Source organism: Syzygium oleosum, unplaced genomic scaffold, assembly GCF_021117445.2.
Source record: "Syzygium oleosum isolate NSW1041296 unplaced genomic scaffold, Sole_v2.1 Sole_v2.06, whole genome shotgun sequence".
Lineage (NCBI taxonomy): Eukaryota > Viridiplantae > Streptophyta > Magnoliopsida > Myrtales > Myrtaceae > Syzygium > Syzygium oleosum.
This window is the reverse complement of record NW_026607490.1, coordinates 6,597,716-6,621,329: the sequence shown is the minus strand read 5'-3', so window position 1 is coordinate 6,621,329 and position 23,614 is coordinate 6,597,716. Positions and strand designations below refer to the sequence as shown.

Genomic DNA, 23,614 nt, shown 5'->3' with positions numbered 1-23,614 from the left:
GCCCTCTCGTCGAGACGAATTTCAGCACTGTGTAGATCCGTATAATTTTTGCATGGGTAGTGTTGGCCGGAACATCCATGTACTGTAAGGCTTCAAACAGGTGCTCCTCCAGGGAATCAAGATGTGGGATAACTGCAGCAATTTGATCAGCAAGCTCCGCTCCACGTCTTGGAATTAAAATCAGCAAACTACTTGTTAGGCAACAGTTTTTTGTGAAAGCTCAAGTTTTGTGTTCTTTCTGCATCATATAAGACGACGGTCTATCCAAAAGCTATTAAGAACTCCCAATTAAGGTTCAAAAGGAAATTTAATGTGCGGCATGACGCCAAGCTTCTAGTGCAAATCATAGTTAAATGAGTCGATGCACTGCAGAAGTTTAGCCTCTGTATGCGCTGCAGGAATGTAACCCATCTATTCATCCACAGCCAATTAAGCCAATGAAAACTTTCCTTTGGAAAAAAATTAACGTCAGAGAACTAGGGGATATCTCCCTAACAATCACTCTAACAACACCTATACACAAAACAAAACCACCCAGATGCACAAAACTACTTGGTAAGCCCCATGCTTAACAGAGAAAAGCTAATTGCAGGTCTTAGCTTTTGTTAGGAGGAAAAGCCAGTGAGACTTTCAATTAACACGTTGTTCTTAATACGATTCTCTCTTGACAAAAGAAAGAAACAGAGTGTATATTCGGTCGCGTCTCTTCACTAATGTGATGGAATTTTCTCGCCTAGCAACTTTAGGAGAAGGTTTACATTCTTTCCAATTTCGTGATTTTCAAAAAGAGCTGACAGACCCACCCATCGGTGGCCGCGTTGGTTTGCGCTCAGTTCCTTTCACGAGAGGTCCTGAATTCAAAACTCGCCCATCGGTGATTTAAGTGGGGGTTGTGGCGGTGGGATGCTGCGCTAGCCCCCCTCGAGGACTAGTCGGGCATCACCGCTGGTTTGAGCCCTAGCTCGCCGGCCGCGCGGACACCTCGATTATCAAAAAAAAAAAAAAAGAGCTGACAGTCATTATGTTAATTCACTTTCCCCGGACAAAATCTGCCGTTTTAATGTGAATCATAGTTGAGAGCAACCGTATTCGATTACCAAATTAATATCATGAAAATTTACCAATTCGCATAAAAAAAAGGTTCAGTGACAACAAGAAACATTCTTACTTTTTGACTTATTAATACCCACTGAATAATACTTTCTTATGAGCACGGGCAAGCATGTTCTGTTCTGAGAGTCGAGTCATCATGAATATTGAGAATAAAAATCTGGATCAATTAGCAAAATGATAGAAGACAAAATCTAGGTGATACAACGTAACTACCCCAATCCAGGAAATGCAAGAAACAGGCCATTTTGCATCCACTAGATATGCCCCTACGTAGATGCTCTGTTCTGAGCAGAGCCCATTTCTGCTCTTTGAGAGTTGAGTTTTTATGAACATCGAGAACAAAAACCTGGCTCCATCAACAAAAAGAGAAAATATAGGAAAAAATCTGAGTGTACAAAGTGGTGTTTTAATCCGAATTTCACAATCTAATGCAAAAAAAACAGGCCATTTGTACAGACAAGTGAAAGACCCACTATTGGGCTCTTAAGTGTTGAACAGTACGAGCTCAGAATGCATCAACAAGTTCACCTGATTCACTTAAAGTGCTGGTTTTTTAGACATTAAACCGCATTCACGTAATGGAATATACACAGCAGACATGATCAAAGATAGGAACGGGAAAAGAAATCAAGATTTCGGCATTATTTTACTCGCAATCCTCCAACTTAATTACGGAGGCTGGGCTACAGTGGTTAAGATATGTTTGAGGTCACCGAAGCTTACCTCCGACCACCGTGATCGGCTGGATCGTTTGAGTTCGCCATTAACCTTCCAAATTTTGCCTCGCTAATCTCTTCCTTGCTTGGCTGAAAATGAGAACAGGGTCGGGCTGTCACAGAAGCGACGTTCTAGCCATGGTGGGGTTTGTCATACTTAACTATGACAAACCACATGAAGTGAGCTTTTCGTATTAAAAAAACTCATTCCCCGTAATCGACTTTTGGTCATTGACCCAGAGTAGATTGTTCCCCGTAATCAACTTTTGGTCAATAGCTTTCGGTATTAAAAAAACTCATTCCCCGCAATCGACTTTTGGTCATTGACCCAGAGTAGATTGTTCCCCGTAATCAACTTTTGGGGTCATTGACCCAGATTAGATTGTTCCCCGTAATCAACTTTTGGGCCCAAAAGTTGATTACGGGGAACAATCTACTCTGGGTCAATGACCAAAAGTCGATTGCGGGGAATGAGTTTTTTCAATACGAAAGATCACTCATTCCCTCGGATGTTTTAATGGGCGAATTTTTATAAATGAGCCCAACTTAAGCTGGTTCAAGCATGGACTGAGATTTTAAGGTTCATGGGCTGTTAGCTGATCTCGGCCACGTGAGATGGGTTGGTTTAAAGTAGGAGTGTGCAAAGGAACCAGGAACTGCCCGGACCACTCGGAACTAGACCGGACCGGCCAGGAACCAGCAGCTCTCGTGGGGACCGGTCTGGTTCCCACTTCCAATTTACTAGAATTGATGAGTATCGGTCCGGTTCCTGGTTCTAGGCGTGGAACCGCCCACCCGGACTGGACCGATAATTTGTATAAATCTATAATTTTTAAGAAAAATTTCCGACCAAAAACAAATTTAAGAAAAATGAAAACCTTAAAATCCTTAATGTATAGCTCAACGCTTATCAACTGAGTACTTGTCTCGTCTCACTCTCACATTGTCTAAGTCGTTTCTCTATCTCTCACTCATGATCTCGACTCTCAAGCTTAACGCCCATCAACTCACGACCTCGACCCTCAATTCTTATCAATTCACTGCCGCGCCTCCGGCCATTCATCACCTCCATCTCTCGCTCTCAGTCACCTTTATTTGTGTAAAGCTTGGTGGGACTGATTATATGGACCCACCCGGGAATGGGAACCGGACCGACAGTTCGGTTCTCGATTTCAATTTTTCGGAACCGGTCATTAGTGGGCGGTTCTCGGTTTCATAGTGGAAACCATCCATCCGAACCATGCTCACCCCTAGTTTAAAGGGTCTAGGTACCCCTTTTACCAAAGAATCCGAATTGGTCTCTCTATTTTTTTCAGTTATTTTCTGTCTTTTTTTCTATGTTTATTGATTTGCTTATTATTTATCTATTTATTTTTTTTGTCCTTTTTGTTATTATGTTGCTACACTTGAATTGTCAAACTAAAATTTATATGTCAATAGCTACCCTCTTTGAAAAGAACCTAAGATTAAAATGATACCTGAATTTCATGAACATGATGTGAAATGAGAATGTAAATGCACTCTATGTAAGAAAAATGGTCTATAGACATTACCTGTGAATACTCACCTCGGATTTTGATATCACTTGATGCACCTCATGATGATTGATTTTTTTTAATTGATTTTGTCCTTGATTTGATTTTTTTTTTTGTTTTTGTTTTGTTGTTTTTTAACGGGGAGTGAGTTTTTTAATATGAAAAACTCGCTCCATAAACCTCCGATGGAGTGGAGTAACTTTTTCGTGTAAAAATGAAAAACTAACTCCATGGACCTCCAACGTGTAGTTTTTCATGTTTATGCCATGGACGTTGGAAACACTACACACTGAATGCTACGCTATGCTATAGAAGTGAGGTTGTGGAATATGAATTACGCGGTTCTCATTTTACTGGTAAAATAAAAGAAGATAGGACCATTAATTATTAAGAACTTAATTGAATCATATCTACTGACCTTCCCGACAGTATTGTTACCCCGGTAGAGTTTAACCTTGGAGGTCCATGATGTGAGTATTCTAACCCCATTGGCCATGGTGTAATTTTGTCTTTTTTCCTTTTTTTGCTTAGTTATTGTGTATTCTCGTAAAAAAATTTAGTTTGTTTTTCTTGTTATTTGACCTTTGACCCCACGAAAAAAAATTATTTTTACTATCCTTGACCCATGATAACTCATATTATGTTTTGACAAAATTTGTCACAATTTTATTCATTTTTTATAAATCAAAATAATAAAATAGAACTGATTAAATCCTGATCAATTAATGTCATTATATTAATGCACCCGCTGTTAAAACAGGCTGTCCCTACCTACAATGCACATGTAGGTTACACTTCTGCAACGATGCACAGACTCATTAGCCATGATTTACCCATGAAGCATGGTTTTATACCATGCATCAAATTTCTTTTTGAAACTAAACTTGCAGTTCTGGTCTTGTTCATGTGAGTATATGTAGATATAAAAAAATTGCATTGTGTTCAATTTAGATACGTATCTTGATAACTTTAGCTATTAGGGAAACTGTTGTCTTTTATGATGCTTAAAAAGTTCGAATCCTTACATTTCATATTTTGCGTGCAAGGCTTGATTTACATACGAGGAAAGTATAAAGACATATTTCGTGTTGGAAGTACCCGAGAAATGTGCTTGATACATGAGGAAGTAGTTTATTGATTTTAATTCCTAGATATGAAGCAGGCTCGAAGCTTAAATTGCTAGAATGTATAATTAGCATCCTGATTTCATGGAGGCAGGGACATATATCCATACTTGTCTGCGCAACATTGTCGGAGCACCCATTATGCTTATGTATACTGCGGTCCAAATCGCCCCGTAAAAATTAATCTTCGAGATGGGAAAACAAGATTTGGACTTTTTTGTGGGGGCAGTTTGTTTTTTAATGATGTTTAACGAGGTTTATTTAAATAATCACATACAGTTTATCACATCACTATAATTCAAATTTATCAAATTAGTCTTGGTATCGCCAGTATTAACTTTTTTTCCTTTAGCTATTCTTTGGAATTGAAATAGAATACTAGTCGTGTGACTTGCGATTTTACTATCAATTAGACAACTAATGTTTTATATCGGATAAAAAATGAAAAATGTTCTTTGAGAAAAGAGGACGATAATGTATTGAAAATATACCAGGGAAATATTACTAAACGATCCCTATACTATTGCCACTATTCAATTTTGGTCATCGTATATTATTATATTGTGACAAGTTAGGTCCATTATCCTTTCAGGAAAAGTTATATATCTGTCCAATATCGAAGGATTATGTTGACTAAGCGTCAGAGATATACAAGCGACATTAACGTGGAAAGAAAACATAATTATTCAATAGAAATCACAAAATGGTCCCTGTGTTATTGTCAATGTTAAATTTTGGTTCTCATACCTTGATCTTACCATAATTTAGTCCTGATATTTCGATCCTGATTCCAAATATTTTCTTCCAAATGCTGACAGAAATTACTGAGTAAGTATCAAGTCAATATGTTAGTTCACACATCAAAAAAGACTGACGTGCAAAGAAACTTGCACATGTAATTCTAGTCGGGCTTTCCTTCTAATAATGTCGCTTTTGCTCGCGCCCTAGCACATTTGTTATAAATATTGATCATGTATTGTGGAATAATCATTTCATAAAGGACGATATAGCCTATAATTGTAACACTTCCCTACCTTAAACGGACCAAATTGGTGAAAGTAGTACTTAAGAGACGATCATTTGGAGAGTTGCTGTTAGGTCATCATTTTGAGCGGCTCACGCATGTCACGTAGGTTGATGCCATGGTCGTTTGAGACCACTGAATATTTTTTTCCCAAAGAGCAAGCCACGTTGCATTATTTCATTGGTTGTCTGACCCCATTAATGTACATTAAAAGATCGCCAAATAGAGCACAATCAAATTGTGGGGCCAGCGTCTGTAGAGGGCACCGGATTTGAATCTCCTGGCTCCTCCAAAATTCTGTTAATTATCTATTGACTTTTCTAATCTTGTGTTTTGTTTATGTTTTTTCACTTCCATGAGGAATATGATATAAATATATATACCTAGATATAATTATACTATTGCATTTTGCACATGTACTTCAGTATTTGCCAATAATTCTATACTTGAAAAAAAATTCATTATACTATGACACTATTGTTTTGTCTTTCCAATACTCGATTTAGCCTTTGATATATAGCAAAAATAGTGGTAAAGAATCATCAAATTCCTCATTCGGCCCGAACCTTGACACCTCATGCTAAATGATATTTCTTTTTTGTTCTTCTATCAAAGTTATTTTCATTTATCAATTGTAACAAAAACATGTACCTTTTGTTTATTTTTGTTGATTAATCTTTCAAGAGGACGGAAAATCAACAAGATAAACAAAGATATGTAGGTTGTTTTATTTTTTAATTTTGGAGTTACTTTTACTTTTTATGAAAATCTCAAGTGCTCTTATGAGTGATGCTTAGTTTAGATGCTATGTTGTGTTAGGTATTGGCTCGCTTCGCTCTATACAATGTCCAATTGAGAAATTTGAGATATGATCCTCTAAAAATCTTACTTATTAACATTGAATTTAATCTACCCATATTAATTTTATATTTATATCTAACTCTCTCCACATATTAATTTTTTTTCCACGTGAAGGCATGTACACTTTTCATAGTATGGAAAAAAAAAGCAACTTTATACGTGGATTTAAGAACCTAAATCTCAATTAATTTGATTTGTCTGTCATTATCGTGCAATGTGGTAATATACATAACAAGCACACATGGCCTTTGTTGTTCGGCCATGCACTAGGCATGAGTATCTCGTGACATTTCTTAGTAATGTATGAATGGAATTACCTAAGTAATTTTGGTAAACCAGCCTCAAAAGCGCGATAGTGACAAAATCGGAGCTTTGTTAATCTGGTTAGTTATCTTATTGAATTTGTTTTCTATACAGCTTCCTCGGATTAGCTCCATGCTCCGTTCCACACCTAGAAAATTAAACATCAGCTTTAAATTACAGCATAACGAGAGGTCGACGATGCATTTCTTTTGTCGCCAGCGACGGACCCACCCACAGCGGCAAATTAATTTGTGGAATATCGGATGACTTGCTCATTAAGTTTTGAAAAATAAAAAAAAGCGAGTGGCAATTTGGAGGAAGAAAAGTCTATTAGTATATGGGTGGACCCTCTCGAGTCCATCCACGATGCGCCTTAATAAAAAGTAATCTTTTTGTTAACACATGCATAAAAACTTTTAACTCCCATCACTCTCAAAGGATGTACAGAAATCATGATGTTTACATTATACGTTAGGTATTACTCTAGCTACACACTAATATTTAGAGCTTGCTGACGGTAATTTATACTTTTTCTTTTTCGCACATCTTGATGGGCATCTGTTTTGACTTTTGTTAATCTTAAACGCTTAAAATTTTCATAATAGATGAATATTAACCCGAATGTTCATATATAATCTTTTTTCGTAATCTTTTAAATTTTGAATAATGTTTTAGATTTAACAGGAAAGTACAAAAGTTACTTTTAACATTTGATTAGTCTAGATAAACCACCAGGGTTCAGATTAACATATTTGTTGATTAATATAATTTCAATTAAATATAAAGTGCATCACGAAATCAAAGAGAAAATCAATCACCATTCACCGGTAAATGTTACTTTCGACAGCTTGACAAAAGACCCGATTGTGTTGGTTTTTCCGAAATCTATTGCATGGATGGATGGTTCAAATTATTAAGAAATCTCAGTACAAGATGGTCGCATAATCAGGAAGGATAGTAAACATCGCCATCGTATATCCTACTTCGGTTGATAATACAACATGTGGCTCGTGTTCGGGCATGCAATCGAAGCAAGCCACAAAGCACATAACCACATCAGTTGGAAACTATCTCCGTTCGCTAATTCATCTTTCAACTCGTGATGAACATGAATGGAATTACCAACATCAGGACACAAGCGAACGGTAAGGTGGGACCGATATGTGCTTTACGGGGTGCACTAATACAATAATAGCCGGGCAATGTTGACCAGGCTCGTATTGTCCTTGATGGCTTGAAACAAGGACTTCCTCCATGGAATAAAGAAGCTGGCTAGACATTGCAGCAATTTGAGCTCCATGCTCTGCTCCTGTTTCTGAAATTATATTCGGCAAGAAACTTGTCAGACAACCCCGTTTCAGGAAAACTGAAACAATAAGTATCACCTTCGGACATTTGTGCTTAATATTTTTCGATTAACAAATAGATTTAAAAAAAAAAGTCCATGTACGGCATCCTAATAGAATTTGGACAATTCAAATCAACAGAGTCCATTTCGACCACAAAAAAAAAATCAGCAAAGGCCATGGCTTACTTTCCTTTTCCATTTACCTTGACCGACTCCAGGAGCTAGGCTTTCGCAATCATCGGTTATTTTGACCACTTCGGCCAGGTTTTATTTGATTATCTCATATTCGAAATATATTTTAATACGAAGTACGTATTGTTTATTAACAAAACACCATTCACGGAATCGAAAACAAACAGTGGACATAATCGGAGATGGGAGTTGTTCTTTTTCGAGCAAGGAATTCAAAACTGCATGAATCTACTCGCAGTCCCCCAACTTATGGAAGGAGGCTGGGCTTCAGCTGTGAAGAGATGTCGTGGTTCACAGTCGATGCATACCTCTGAGCTCCGACCACCGTGACCGGCTGGTATTGTTGATCGCCAATTAATCTCCGAGCTTTGAGTGATTACTCTCTTCCTTCCTTGCTGAAATAGGCCTTGCTGCGAGGCTGCGGGTTGAGGGAGAGAGAACTCTCTCTCTGTCTTCTTTTGCAGGATTTGTGATTCGTAGCTAATGACTGGAAATATGTTGCCGTGATTTCACGGTGGGTGCGCTAATATAATAATTGACCATTGATCGGGATGTAATTGATTCTATATTATTATTTTCAATTATAAAAAAAAAAAGAACGAAATTGTGACGAGCGTGTCAAATCCTAGGCACGATTTAAATGCAAGACCCAAAAATACAAAAATACGAGTTATCAAGTTCAAGGATCGTTAAAACAAATTTTCGGTGGGGTCAAATGTCAAATAACAAGAAAAACACACTAAATCTTCTTAGAAGAATACACAGCAACTAAGCAAAAAAAGGGAAGCCACGCCACTGACCATACTGAGGCACTTCCAGGAGTATAATCACCTATTGACCCAATGAAGACTCGTCTATGTCTTATCATTTCTGAGGAGGAAATGCAACTGAGACTTTCGAATAATAAATCACAATTAACATGAATTTCTCTTAATGCATGTGATAGAATACTTGCACCCTGTAAGACTCCGTTAATTTCATGAAAAATGAACGATTTAAATATTTTTTTCAAAATGATTGTTTATATAGCTTAATAAAAATGAATATATAAAAAATATTTTTATTATCTATGAAAAATTTTAAATATAAATTACCGTTGATAATAAAATTATTTTTTTATTGACTAATTATTTCAAGGAATACGAGCGATTATTTTTTATTTCAAAATAATTTAATTTTCACGAAATAGCGGAGCCTAAGTCAATGCATTTTTTGTAACTTCAAGATTTTCAAAAAGATTGGACAGTAAATGTAATACCTTTTTTCCTCAGACATGTAAGCAATTGTAGGGGTATTTAAACTTATGGAGAGTGATTACTATTGCCATGAATTTCACCTTAACTGAGTTATCAAATTCTTATCATGAAACTTTTCCAATATGCATAGAAAAAAGAGGATGAAGATTCTTTATTTCAAACGGTGTTGGCATTTGCAGCTTGACCAATTCTCAACGGTTGATGCATGTACGGTTAAGATACATTAAGACACTCCTGAGGGGAAAATTATCCAAAAAGTCATAAATTTGTTATACTTTTGTTAATCCAGTCCTATATTTTTCAATTGTGCCATCTTTTTTTTTAGTCGAAATTCAATTTTATCAATTGAATCTAAACCTTTTGACAATTTGTCAATTGAGCCAATCCGATCAATTTTAATCGGAAATCGCCGACATGGACACCGGTAGTGCCACATTGCACAGATGGTGCTGACGTGGATAATTATTTTATAAATTTAAAATAAAATTGAATTATTTTATTTATTTTTTTCTTTCTTTCTTTTCCTTTTTTTTTTCTACCAAGTCCAACGAGGGTTGTCGGCCGACCCTCGTCGACCACAGGCAAGGGCTGGTGACCCTCGTCGGCCACTGGGTGAGGGCTTCGTGGCCCTCACCAGGTCTGGGAGAGGGCCGCAATCCTCGCCTACGACCCTTGTCGGCCTTGAAAGAAAAAATAATAAAAAATTTAGAAATTTATTTTAAAAATGATTATAAAAATTGTCCACGTTGGCGCCAGCTATGCCACGTGTAGGACGACCGACATCCACTTCAAGGATTTTTGGCTAAAATTGATCGAATTGACTCAATTGGCAAAACGTGAAAATTTTTAGAACTGAATTGGCATAATTGAAAGGTTTACGACTGAATTGACATATATGTAATATATTTAAGATTTTTTGGACAATTTTCCCCACTCTCGACATGTTAGAGTATCGTGTGAGATAAAGAATTCACGCACATCGACGAGGACCAACAATAAATCTTACTGTTCGATGGATTTTCCCCATTCTCGGGGGTACAGAATGAACAAGACAAGATTAAAGTAGATGGAATTTCTTGTGATTGCCTTTGGCTTCTGATGGTCCCCCTTTGACTCTTCACCTCGTGGAGAAATAAAGTTGGACAAAGATAGTTGGCTTTTGCTTAACCTCCATATTCTCAGCTAAACAAGAACGATCATATAACTCGGAGCGACTTCCTTCCCCTAAATCTCAATGGTCCAAGCCCATCTCCCAGAAAACCTCTGTTCGCCCACCGATTTTACATATAAAAAAAAAGAATATATATAATCTTAGTCGTCGACATCTAATTTGATTCTTTCACAAATTCTCTTAATCGACTCTCCTATTTCTCTCTGGTGGGCGCTATTTCCCCGGCTAAAATAGCTCCCGTCACAGCCTTATACCATGAAAAGACAAGAAAAAAAATGCCCCCGGGCGATGGAGGTGGAAGAAGGTTTGATTCATCGCAGCTTCTTCCCTCTTCTCTGCTTCGACCCAATCAAAACCCGCGACGAGAAATTTGGTTTTTCCAACAGATAATAGATTTGAGCTCTATAAAAAGAAAGAAAGATTCATTCAATGGATGAACAGAACTTCAAAAGAAGTGTCGATTTCCGTTATGCTGCTGTTCTATTTTGTTCGTCCAATCTCACTCTCGCACAAGATGATTAACTTGACAAGTTAATTGCGTTGCGGATATAATGCAATTTCATCCCAACAAAATCCCTAAGATCTGAGAAAGAAAGGCTCCAAGAAATGCTCTAATTCCCAATTTCCAATCCAAAAGCCTGTGATTTCTTGTGAGAGTTTCGGACTCCAAACCCATGTCTAGCATCGCCTTCTGTGTCATCAAAAGACCTCTCTGTTGTATTTTCTAGCCTTAGAAATCCTCCCAGAGAGATCGATACTTTATTTTAATGGACTATAAATATGCTTTGTCAAAAGACCAACTGGAGTTAAAACTCAGTTTTGGTACGACGAGACTCATAAGACCCCCAAGTCCAGATTTTTCTCGTTACTCATTCTCGCCTTCTCCAACCTTTCCTTGGTTTTTCACCGGATACACTCTATTCAATCGGTTGCAGATTCAACTGTGACCGAAATAAACAAGCTAGATTTTGATAAATTGTGATCTTTGATGTCGTTTTACTGTTAAAAAAGATGCCAGAAGCGTGAAGGAAAGAATATCAGAAGAGATGAGAATCTGCACAATAGAAGCTGAGATGAGAGGAAGCAGTTTATTGGTGAGAGTGTCCTTCGGTTTCTTCCTTTCCTTTTCATGGGAAAAAGATGGTAATTTAGTCTACTGATGAGAAGAGATGTGCATCCAGGCTGGATGATCCAGCCAAAATGGCCGTGTAAATAGAGCTGGCCATCTCTGTGGCCAAAGAAAAAGAATCCCCTGCTTCTCAAATTTCATTGCATACCAGGATATTGAACTAGGTAGTACAATCGTCTTCATCATCATCACATATTATGCTTTGTGATGTAAAAGGTGTTCAAGGTAATAAAAATACAAGACGAGATTCATGTTCAAGCCACACTGGCAGGACACCATCAAAACCATGTTCAAGCCACACTGGCAGGACACACATCAAAACCAACTTCGTAAAGAGCAAGCCACAACATCAGGAAAACCTATAGCTGTCGCCGTTCTCTAATGAGCCATGAATGTAAATGGCATCAGGACACAGAGAATGAAAATCAGCCAAGGCATGTCACCTAGGAGAATGTACATCAGTAGACCGCTGAAGCTCAATGGATCAGGCCCATCTATCTACATATGTCTATACTTTTATTGAAGCAAAATTACTTTGTCTCAATTTCCAATTTCTTCCAAATATGCCTCGACATACAAAAGGTGGTGCATCTCACTTTCCTGATGTGATTCCGGGTAAATCTTTCGTTAAAGAACTCGTGGCCGGTTACTTCCCTCTCTCACATATTGCATGCTACCTTTATGTCAAGGAGCACGTCGGGCTTAGAAATTTTCATTTGAGACTTGAAACGCATGTCGAGGTAGTATGTCCAATATTGTTGAGGTAGAGATACGAGGATCTGAGTTACAAACTACGTCAAAATCACAATTTGTGAATCAGAAGATTAGTGAATGAAAATAATGTGATTTTATCTCAAATTCTCTAAATAAATTCCCTTGATTCTCTATGGCTAAAGGAAAAAAAATCTCGTTTCCCCAAATTCATATAATTGCATCAGGATCTTGACTAAGCAGTATCATGGTATTCATCATCATTGTGTATACTGCTTCAAGATGTACAAGTTATTCGGAGTAATAATAGTACAACACAAGGTTCATGTCCGAGCCAGCATTAAAACACACATCAAAACCAACTTTGCAAAGAGCAAACCACAACATCTAGAGAACCATAAACAGGCACCATTCTCTAATTCAAGATGAATGCGAATGCCATCAGGACGCAGAGAACGACAATCAGCCAAGGCATGTCACCAAGCAAAATGTACATCAGCATACTGCACTTGACACCTCCGAGAGCAACAGCAATGAGAGCGGTCGCAAGTCGGAACCTTGGTTCCATATCTTGCCCTCCCATCTTGATGATTTTGAGCAGTCTGTAGATGAACAAAATTTTTGCACGGGTAGTGTTGGCTGGAACACCCGTGCACTCGATGGCTTGAATCAGGTACCCCTCTAGGGAATGAAGACGTGGGATACGTGCAGCAATTCGATCTGCAAGTTCTGCTCCACCTCTTGGAAATAAAATCAGCAAACCACTTGTTAGTGTACAGTTTTTTTGAAAAGCTCAAGTTTTGAGCTCTTTCTCTGCATCACATAAGACGGCAGTCTTTCCAAAAGCTTCCGAGAACTACCAATTTAAGTTCTAAAGAAATTCCATGCGGTATGATGCCAAGTTTCTAGTGCAAAACTGCAAATCATAGCTGATGAGTATCATTGCAGGAGTCTACCCTCTGTATGTACTGCAGGTATGTAGCCCATCTATTGATCCGCGGCTAATTAAGCTAGTGAAACTCTTCTTTTTGACAAAATGGAACATCAGAGTACCAGGGGATACCTCCTTAACACCTATAAACCTTTCCTAACCTACTCTTACAACACTTTGACAAAACAAAACCACCCAGATGCACAAAACTACCAGTAAAGCCCCTGCTTATTGGTTAGAAACAGAGTAAAGCAGGTCTTATCTTTTCTTAGGAGGAAAAGCTAATAAGATTTCCAGTAACACGTTGTTCTTCATACGAGTTTCTCTTGGCAAAAGAAAGAAACAGAATGTATATACAGTCGTAGCTCTTCATTAATGTGACAGAATTTTCCCGCCCAGTAACTTTAGAGGAAGGTAGTTTCTCATTCTTTCCAATTTTGTGATTTTGAAAAAGAAATGATACTTATCATGGCATTTCACTTTCTTTACACAAACTGAGCCGTTTTAACGGTATTCATACTTGAGAGGGACACTCCTGCTATGAATCCAGCTGTATTCAGTTACCAAATGAATATCATGAACAATTACCAAGCCGCACAAAATATGGGTCAATAAACTATCTGTTTTTCAACGGACTTATACCACTGAATGTGCTCTGTTATTAGTACAACCCAATATGCTCTGTGCTGAGAGTCAAGTCATTATGAACATCGAGTATAAAAACCTGGATTAATTAGCAAAAGAGGAGAAGAAAAAATCTGGTCGGTACAACATAACCACCCCAATCTAAGAACTGTGAGCAAAATGACGTTTTGCTTTGACCAGATATGCCCCTAAGTACATGCTCATTTCCGAGTAAGGCCCTACTCTTGCAACACTTTGACAAAACAAAACCACCCAGATGCACAAAACTGCCAGTAAAGTCCCCTGCTTATTGGTTAGAAACAGAGTGAAGCAGGTCTTTATCTTTTCTTAGGAGGAAAAGCTAATAAGACTTCCATCAACACTTTGCTCTTCATACGAGTTTCTCTAGGCAACAGAAAGAAACAGAATGTATATAAAGTCGTGTCTCTTCATTAATGTGACAGAATTTTCCCACCCAGTAACTTTAGAGGAAGGCAGTTTCTCATTCTTTCCAATTTTGTGATTTTCAGAAAGAAATGATAGTTATCATGGCATTTCACTTTCCTTAGACAAACTGAGCCATTTTAATGCTATTCATACTTGAGAGGAATACTCCTGCTGTGAATCCAACTCTGTTCAGTTACCAAATGAATATTATGAACAATTACCAAGTCGCACAAAATAAGGGTGGTCAATGACTACAAGAAACTATCTGATTTTCAACGGACTTATACCACTGAATGTGCTCTGTTATTAGTACAACCCAATACGCTCAGTACTGAGAGTCAAGTCATTATGAACATGGAGTATTAAAACCTGGATTAATTAGCAAAAGAGGAGAAGAAAAAATCTGGTCGGTACAACATAACTACCAATCTAAGAACTGTGAGAAAAATGCTGTTTTTCTTTGACCAGATATGCCCCTTAATACATGCTCTGTTCTGAGTAACGCCTTACTCTTACAACACTTTGACAAAACAAAACCACCCAGATGCACAAAACTACCAGTAAAGCCCCCTGCTTATTGGTTAGAAACAGAGTAAAGCAGGTCTTATCTTTTCTTAGGAGGAAAAGCAAATAAGACTTCCATTAACACGTTGTTCTTCATACGAATTTCTCTTGGAAAAAGATAGAAACAGAATGTATATACAGTCGTGTCCCATTGTGACAGAATTTTCCCACCCAGTAACTTTAGAGGAAGGTAGGTTCCCATTCTTTCCAATTTTGTGATTTTCAAAACGAAATGAATATCATGAACAATTACCAAGTCGCACAAAATAAGGGTCAATGACTACAAGAAACTATCTGATTTTCAACGGACTTATACCACTGAATGTGCTCTGTTATTAGTTCAACCCAATATGCTCTGTACCGAGAGCCAAGTCATTATGAACATCGAGTATAAAAACCTGGATTAATTAGCAAAAGAGGAGAACAAAAAATCTGGTCGGTACAACATAGCTACCCCTATCTAAGAACTGTGAGAAAAATGCCGTTTCGCTTTGACCAGATACGCCCCTAAGTACATGCTCTGTTCTGAGTAAAGACTTGCTCTGTTCTGAGATCTAGTCATTTTGAACACGAGAACAAAAACTTGGATCAACTAAAAAAAAAAAAAACACAACAGAGGAAAAATCTGTTCTGATCGGAAGCTGAAGCTTACCTCCGACTGATGTTGTCAGCTGGATTGTTGTTCGCCATTAACCCCCGACTTTGCCTCACTCTTCCTTTCTGAAGATGAGAAAGCAGGGTGCAAGAGGCAGAGGCTTGATGAAACCAGGAAGGGAATCGAGGTGGAATGACGGTATTGCCCTCGCTGATGAATTCCCCATCACTGATGAATACGAATGCGCGCGAATGACGGTATTGCCCTCGCCTTTCGATCAAGTCGCGGGTCGCACCGACCCGGGTGAAATGAAGCGAATGTTTATGGCTTTACATTGATTTTCTTTGGACGACTGCCCACGAAATAACTTAATACGTCTCGAAACAAAAGGACGAAAATTATAAGATACCAATTATTGTTATTTTTTTTAAAGAACATAAATAATTTCGACTTGATCTTGTGATAAAGTTTGAAAATGATGCTACTATGAATGAATTATGTTTTTAATTATCGAAGCTTCTGTATAAGAACATAACTAATTTGATTTCGTTTTTTATAAACATATTATATTAAGTTACTAAATTTGTTATTTTTTTCATTCTATCTAATGATAAATCATAAAAAATGATAATCATTGTGTTATGTAATAATTGATTAATTAATGAAAAAATCAATTGAAATATTTCTTACGTGACATACTGTTTTAGTGTAAGCTTGCGAGCAAAAGTTTTCTAATGGAATAATTGTCCAAAAAGTCCAAAATTCATTGTAAGACGGTCAATTCAATCATAAACATTTTAATTGTGTCGATTTATAAATGTATTATTAGCAAAATAATACAAATCTATACCGCCGGTGCAAAGAGGGAAGCAAAGAACTCGAAAAATGGAGTTCACCCTCATCAGCGGCAACGCCTTGAAGACCTTCGCTCGCTCCATCACTTCCCTCCCCCGCGTCGGCAACGGCCTCGCTAACCAAGGTTCTCCTTCCCAGGTGATTCAATTTCTTCCACCATTTCTTCCAACATTTCTTCTTCTTCTCCGTCTCTCTCACCCACAGCTCCGGTCAAAAATTTCACGGTCGCTACTGAAATCCATGTCAATCATTCCTCAGCTTCATCCATTGAGTGAAAAGCAAAGTAGTTGCTTACTCGACCCCCATTGAATAATGCTTGGATTAGATGTTATGTTGTGCTAGATATTTGGCTCGTTTCGATGGCTTAGTATCCGATTGAGAAATTTGAGAGTCCTTGGACCGATTGCTGGGTCCGTGAAGCTTTTGGCGGTGGAATTGAGGCATGAATTTGTTAACCTAGGTTGTGATTGGCCCTATTGAAAATTATTAGAACTTGACGTGCATAAATTTGAAGTCATTGAAAGAATCTAATACTGTTGATAGGGTAAAACAAAGTCATTATATCCTAAGGTAATTCACATCTATAGCCAGCAGATCTATCAGTGCTAATCGCGGAAAATGCTGAATGGTGAAACCATAGGAGAAAAACCCTATGGATAACCTTCTATGGGTGCTGCCATTCAGTCTTGATAATGCTTTACCAGGTTCGTTTAGTTACTTTGATGGTGTTGTATGGAGCTTTGCAACTCTCAATAAGTGAAAGCCCGATCGCATTTGCTTGCATAACTCTCGTATGTCCATATTTTTCATGTTTGCTTCGTCGCATTTAATTACCATATGACAATAGAAGTTCCAAGCCCTGGACTCATGTCTTGCACTTGGCACTATCTGTGCTAATTTGAAACTGGAATAGAAAAAACATTGATCTGTATACAAAATATCACCTTATTGCTTGTAGATATCAGGTTAAGATTCTAATATTCGTGTTCAACCGCCGGCTTTCCTTTCACGCACTCAATTTGTCATGATCTGCCTAAGTTTCCAACTTGCGTAAGTTCTCATCTCTGTTGCTCTCGGATGTGTCGTGTGCAGTCAACTGATGTATATTTTGCTTGGTGACATGCCTTGGTTGATTCCCATTCCCTACGTCCTGATGTTTATAATCCCATTCGAAATTGAACCCGAGGATTAATTAGAGAATGGTGACAGTCTTCGATTTTTTCTAATGTTGTTGTGTGCAAAAAGCTGGTTTTGATGCGCGTCTTGACAATGCTAGCTTGAGCATCAGCCCATGTTGTACTATTATTACTTTAATCACTTTTTACATCACAATGCAAAATATATGATGATGATGATGATGATGATGAAGAAGAAGACGATGGTACTACTTAGTTAAGATCCTCATAAAATTTAATGAAATCGGAGAAACAGGGAGTTTTTGATGTAATATCAAATGCAGTCAAATCAAATGCAGTTAAATCATGTTATGAGATAGTCTATATTTAAAATTGGGAGTAACTAATCTATGATTGAGTTGCATTATTTAACCCTAATTATACGTAGTTTTTGATGTCGTCATTGGATCTCCTAACTGCTACCTGATATTTAAGCACCGGGCTTGGGTGACATGGAAGCAGTCTCACCTTAAAACCCGCCAATTTTTTTAGCGACCACCTCATGAAAATCTGCACCTTCAGCGCAGAGAGGGAAGCGAAGGACCCAAGAAATGGAGTTCACCCTCCTCAGCGGCAACGTCTCGAAGGCCTTCGCTCGCTCCATCACTTGCCTCCCCCGCGTCGGAAACGACCTCGCTATTCAAGCTTCTCCTTCCCAGATCATTCAATCGTTTCTTCCAACATTTCTTCTTCTCCGTCTCTCTCACCCGCAGCTCCGGTCGAAACGTTCGCGGGTCGCCACTGAAATCCATGTCGATCATTCCTCAGCTTCATCCATCGAGTGAAGAGCTAAGCAGTTGCTTCTTCGTGCGCCCTGACGAGTGATGCTTAGTTTAGATGATGCTATGCTGTGTTGGGTATTGGCTCGTTGAGCTCGATACAGTGTCCGATTGACAAATTTGAGAGTCCCTTTAACCGATTGCCGAGCGCGTGAAGCTTTTGGCGGTGGATTTGAGGCAGAAACTTGTCAACCCAGTTTGTGATTGGCCCTGTCCGATGATGATTAGAACTTGACGTGCGTATAGTCTCAAGTCATTTCGTTGAAAGAATCTAATACTGTTGGTAGGGTGATTGTAAAGGCATCATATCATAAGACTAAAGCAATTCACAGCTATACCCAGGAGAACTATCGTTGCTACCCGCAGAAAATGTCGAATGGTGAAACCATAGGAAACAAACCCTATGGATAACCTTCTATGGGTGCTGCTATTCTGTCTTGATAATGCTTTCCTGGTTTGTCTAGTTACTTTGATGGTCTTGTATGGAGGTTTGCAACGCTGAATAAGTGAAAGCACGATTGCATTCGCTAGCATAACTCTCGTATGACCATACTTTTCCATAACTTCCTCATGCTTCGTCGCATTTAACTACCAAATAACAATAGAAGTTCCAAGTTCTAAGCTCGTGTCTGGCACTTGCCACTATTTGTGCTGATTTGAAACTAGAATAGAAATAGTATTGAACTGTGTACAAATATCGCCTTCTTACTTGTGGATATCAGATTAAGATTCTGATATTTGTATTCAAACTCCAGCTTTCCTTTCACACACTCAATTTGTCAAGATTTGCCTATCCATTTATAACCTTCAAGCCAGACCTCCTTGATGTGTTTACAGAATCTGGCGCACAGGTTCTATGCAGTGTTCTTTTAAAGGTATATTGTCGTTGCTCATCTTTCTAGTATATTTGTCAGTTTATAGTTGTAAGCAACTTACAAAATAAAAATCCTCTGTGCAAAATACTTACAAAATACTCTGTGCAGGCAGTCTGTTCTGTCCTTAGAACACCTATTACAAACATTGATTATTTGAGTGTGCAATTACCAGACATCAATGCATCAAAAGTTCAGTGGGCTCTGCAGTGCTTCAACGGTAAAGACCTTTCAGTTGTGTGCATGGTGCTCTGAATTCATTATGTTGGAAATGGTGTATTTGATGGTTAAGATTGCAAGCTTCTGACACATAGGGAAAAGTTAGCGGATTCCTTTTTCCCCCTAAAAGTAATCTCGCTCCAATTCCATGGAAAAACAGCGGAAATGAAGTATTGAAACTGACTTGTTCATTGAGAGAAAATGACTGCAAAATGCTGTGAGAAGCATTTATACGTCATGTTATACTGTCCACAGAGACGAGCTTTTCTAATTTCTCATCATGTAAAAGCAGAGTGAACTCTGTCAAACGGATTTTTCAAAGCCCCAATATGACATATAAAGCCAACAAATTCAGATAAAGAGACAGGGAAGTTTATTTTTAAAAATTAGATTCCAATGTCTACCACTTCTACTTCTTTTTTTGCTGGCCACTTACCATTTTAAGTCTTTGATTCAGTCATGCTAACTACATACTATTCAGTATGTTATCTAACTGCAATATAAATCGGAGGCTGGCACCTGTCAAACCTGCATTAATTTGTTAAGAAGCTGCACCATGCAGAGATACATGTTTATCTCACTGCGCCAACTGTGAGTTTTTGTTCATGCATATGTGATGTTGTGATATGTCTGCAGGCATTAAGAAAACATACTGGATTACTTGCAATGTTGACCCTGACATACAACAATTATCTCTGGATAGGAGAAGATACCCAAGCAATTTTGTAGTGGGGCCTCATGATCTGAACAGATTACTCGCAAATTTTCAGTCATCCCTTCAGGAAATTACTATCATTGCAACTGAACACAACTCTGATCCTTCTGATGCTGCAAGTGAATTTGGTGGGAAAGCTGTTGAGTTCCGAAGCCTCATTGATCCTGCCAAAGGTAGAGATTAACTTTATTCTTTTCAATCGAATATGGAGAAGTGTTCAGATTCTGGTTGCAGAGAGCGACTCTTTGCTGCACACTCAGCTGTAATAAGATCCTGCGGAATAGTTTGTGCAGTATGCTCATAGCGGCAACCCAGTAGACATGACTTATGCTGTCAAAGAGTTGAAGGTATTCAATCTAATTTGTTTTTTATTATATCAGATATCAAGATATTTGGGTCATAAATGCAGCTGAAAGTTCTTGGACATATGACTTCACTTTCAAACTTATCTCCATTTCCTTAAAATGAGTTCACCTAATTGCCAAAATGCTATTGGAGTCACATTCAGTACCATCTTTTATGTTGAAGTTTTTCCTTGCATTTTCCAGCGAACATGATAATTTTTAACCTTTGTCCATCTCATGGAAATCCAGGCATTTCTTGCAGTCTGTGAGGGATGTGAAGTGGACATTCATTTGTACTTTGAGAAGGCCGGCGAGTAAGTAAATTCTAAATGTTCTCATGTATCTCACCTTCTATCCATTTTTTTTCATGCTTCACTTCAATTTTGTTGTGCAAGTAGCTGAGATGCAACAAGTAGTTTTCGTGCAATCAGTCCATAACTGGTTTTATAGATGAATGGTTGCTAGTTATCTGCTCAGAGATCTAAAACATGCTAATGCATAGCTTCACAATCAAAATCGTAAAGGCCCATGACAATTTTACTACTGGCTAAATGTCAAAAAACAAGAGACTATCAATAAAAGGTCGACAAAACGTAGTGCAGCTTCAAATCAAGTTTGGATAATAATAGTTTAAGGCAGTTTAAGTTCGGATGGTAAATGGTTTATTTATCAAGCTTAATGCAAGATGCTAGTAAAGTATGCCAGCTAAAAATATCAGTCCAACTGATGGTTAATGTATGTCTTTTGACTTTTCTTTTTGGTACTCATTCTTGGCGCAACATCTCCACCATCACAGAGGGGCATAAGTGCAACTAAATGCAAAATAGAAAAAAGAAAAGAACTTGATACAGCTGCATGTTTTTAGGAAACAGGCCTATTTTGATGGCCCCTAAATTTGGCATTGGTGAGGGGGCCTCTTCCAATTTTGATGCTACACTTGTATTGGCCACAATGCTCACATCACAATTACATGAAGGTAATACTGGACCTTTAGCAAATGGAATGCCGGGCCAGGCTGATACTGGGGAAGCTTCTGGAGAACAGTCAGAGAGGAATAGAACAAGTGCTTCCGAGATTCCATCTAATCATACCAGAATATGGTCTGAACTCTCGGGTGAGTGATCCTGGTAGCACTATCATCTCAATGATGGCAAAGAAATTGACTTTGCTTCGCTCTAAAATGAAACGCTGTGTATGTCATCAGTAAGATACTTTTTAGGAAGCCAACAGGAAGTTTTTTTTTGGTAATCAAACTTTGAGTGGTTTAATAAATTTGGGTGGGAAGTGCTGCGAGAAGTGGCAGTGGTTCTGATAGAAGGCAAATTCCAGAAGAAAGGATCTTAAAAGCTGGTGGTCAGTCGGGAATTGAAAGGATTAGCACCATTCAAAAAAAGGTCAATGACTATCAACAATAGATCTTGCTTTTCGATAAGTTTACCGTCATTGAATATGTCCCTATTTACATTGTCCATTCCAAGAGTTTGAGTGACTAGGAAAGTCAAGAATAAAAACCACGATATGTTAACCAAAAGAAAGAAAAAAATATAGAGAACAGATCTTGGGGGTACAACTCGGTGTTCAAACACTCCCATCTATGAGTTTCTCGGGATCGAACAAGACAAGGCGTAGGCAAACGGAATTTCTTGTGATTTGCTATGGGATTTTGAGGGCTGTTCGCATAGTTTTACTGCAAAACGTCATGGGTATTTGGGCAAAGTGACGGCATTTGACTCTTCATGTCAATGGATCAGGCCCAATACTTTTATTGAAGCAAAATTACTTTGTCTCATTTTTCAATTTCTTCCAAATATGGCTCAACATACAAAAGGTCATGCATCTCACTTTCCTAATTTGATTTTGCTTCGTTCTCAAATGGGTAAATCTTTCGTTGAAGAATATGTGGCCAGTTATTTCCCTCTCTCACATGTTGCATGCTTCCTTTATGCCAAGCCTAGTGATTTTCATTTGTGACTCGATGTTCATGGTAAGATAGTGCCTCGAAAATTGTTGAGGTTGCATATGAGCATTAGGTTACGAACTTCGTCTAAATTGCAATTTGTGGAGCAGAAGATTAGTGAATGAGGATAATGCGATTCTTTCTCAAATTTTATGAATCGATTCTCCTATTTCTCTCTATCCAAAGAAAAAAAAAACCCTTGTCTTCAACTTCATTGTATTGCACAGGGATCTTAACTAAATAGTACCATTTTCTTCATCACATCACATATTATGCTTTTTAGGTGTACAACATAAGGTTCATGTCCCGAAGGTAATAATAGTAGAACACAAGGTCCGTGTTCCGGCCAACATTAGCACAATGCATATCAATAACAACTTCCCATAGAGCAAACCACAATATTAGGAAAATCGAAAGCCATCACAATTTTCTAATTCGTGGTGGATGCTTATGGGTTCATCAACTGAAGGAAGCGGAGAACGAAAATCGGCCAAGGCATGACATGAAGCGGAATGTATATCAGCAGACCGCACCTGACGCATCTAAGAACAACAATGATGCCAGCGAGTGTAAAGCGGAACCTTGGATCCATATCGTGCCTTCCCATCTTGACGATTAGTAACTGCCCGACAATTATGAGCAGTATATAGATACACACGATGGCTTCAAGGTTAGTTATGGCTGGAATACCTGTGATTCCTATGGCACCAATCAGGATCTTTAGAACGATCCTCTCCAGGAAATGAATCGCAGCAATTCCATTCGCATGCTCTGCTCCACGTCTAGGAAATAAAATCAGCAAAATACTTGTTAGTGTAAACTCTTTTGGAGAAGCTCGAGTGTTTAGCTCTTTCTGCATCATAAGACGACAGTCTATCCAAAAGCTTTCAAAACTACCAATTTAAGTTAAAAAGAAATTACTGCGCGGTATGACACCAAGCTTCTGGTGCAAATCATAGCTAACGAGTCTATGCATTGCAGGAGTCTAACCTGTGTATGCACTGCAGGAGTGTAACCCATCTGTTGAAGCACAGCTAACTAAGCTAATGAAAAA

At 38.2% G+C, this 23,614-nt stretch overlaps 1 protein-coding gene across 1 annotated transcript in view; it reads left to right on the top strand.

The window, feature by feature from the left end:
• The window catches only part of LOC115694558 (uncharacterized), a 118,803-nt gene that overhangs the window by 79,646 nt on the left and 15,543 nt on the right, over nt 1-23,614 (top strand). The window contains exons 6-7 of the mRNA XM_056312074.1: nt 20,853-20,917; nt 21,476-21,717. Coding sequence (XP_056168049.1) covers nt 20,853-20,917; nt 21,476-21,717 — 307 coding nt within the window. The remainder of the gene's footprint in view (nt 1-20,852; nt 20,918-21,475; nt 21,718-23,614) is intronic.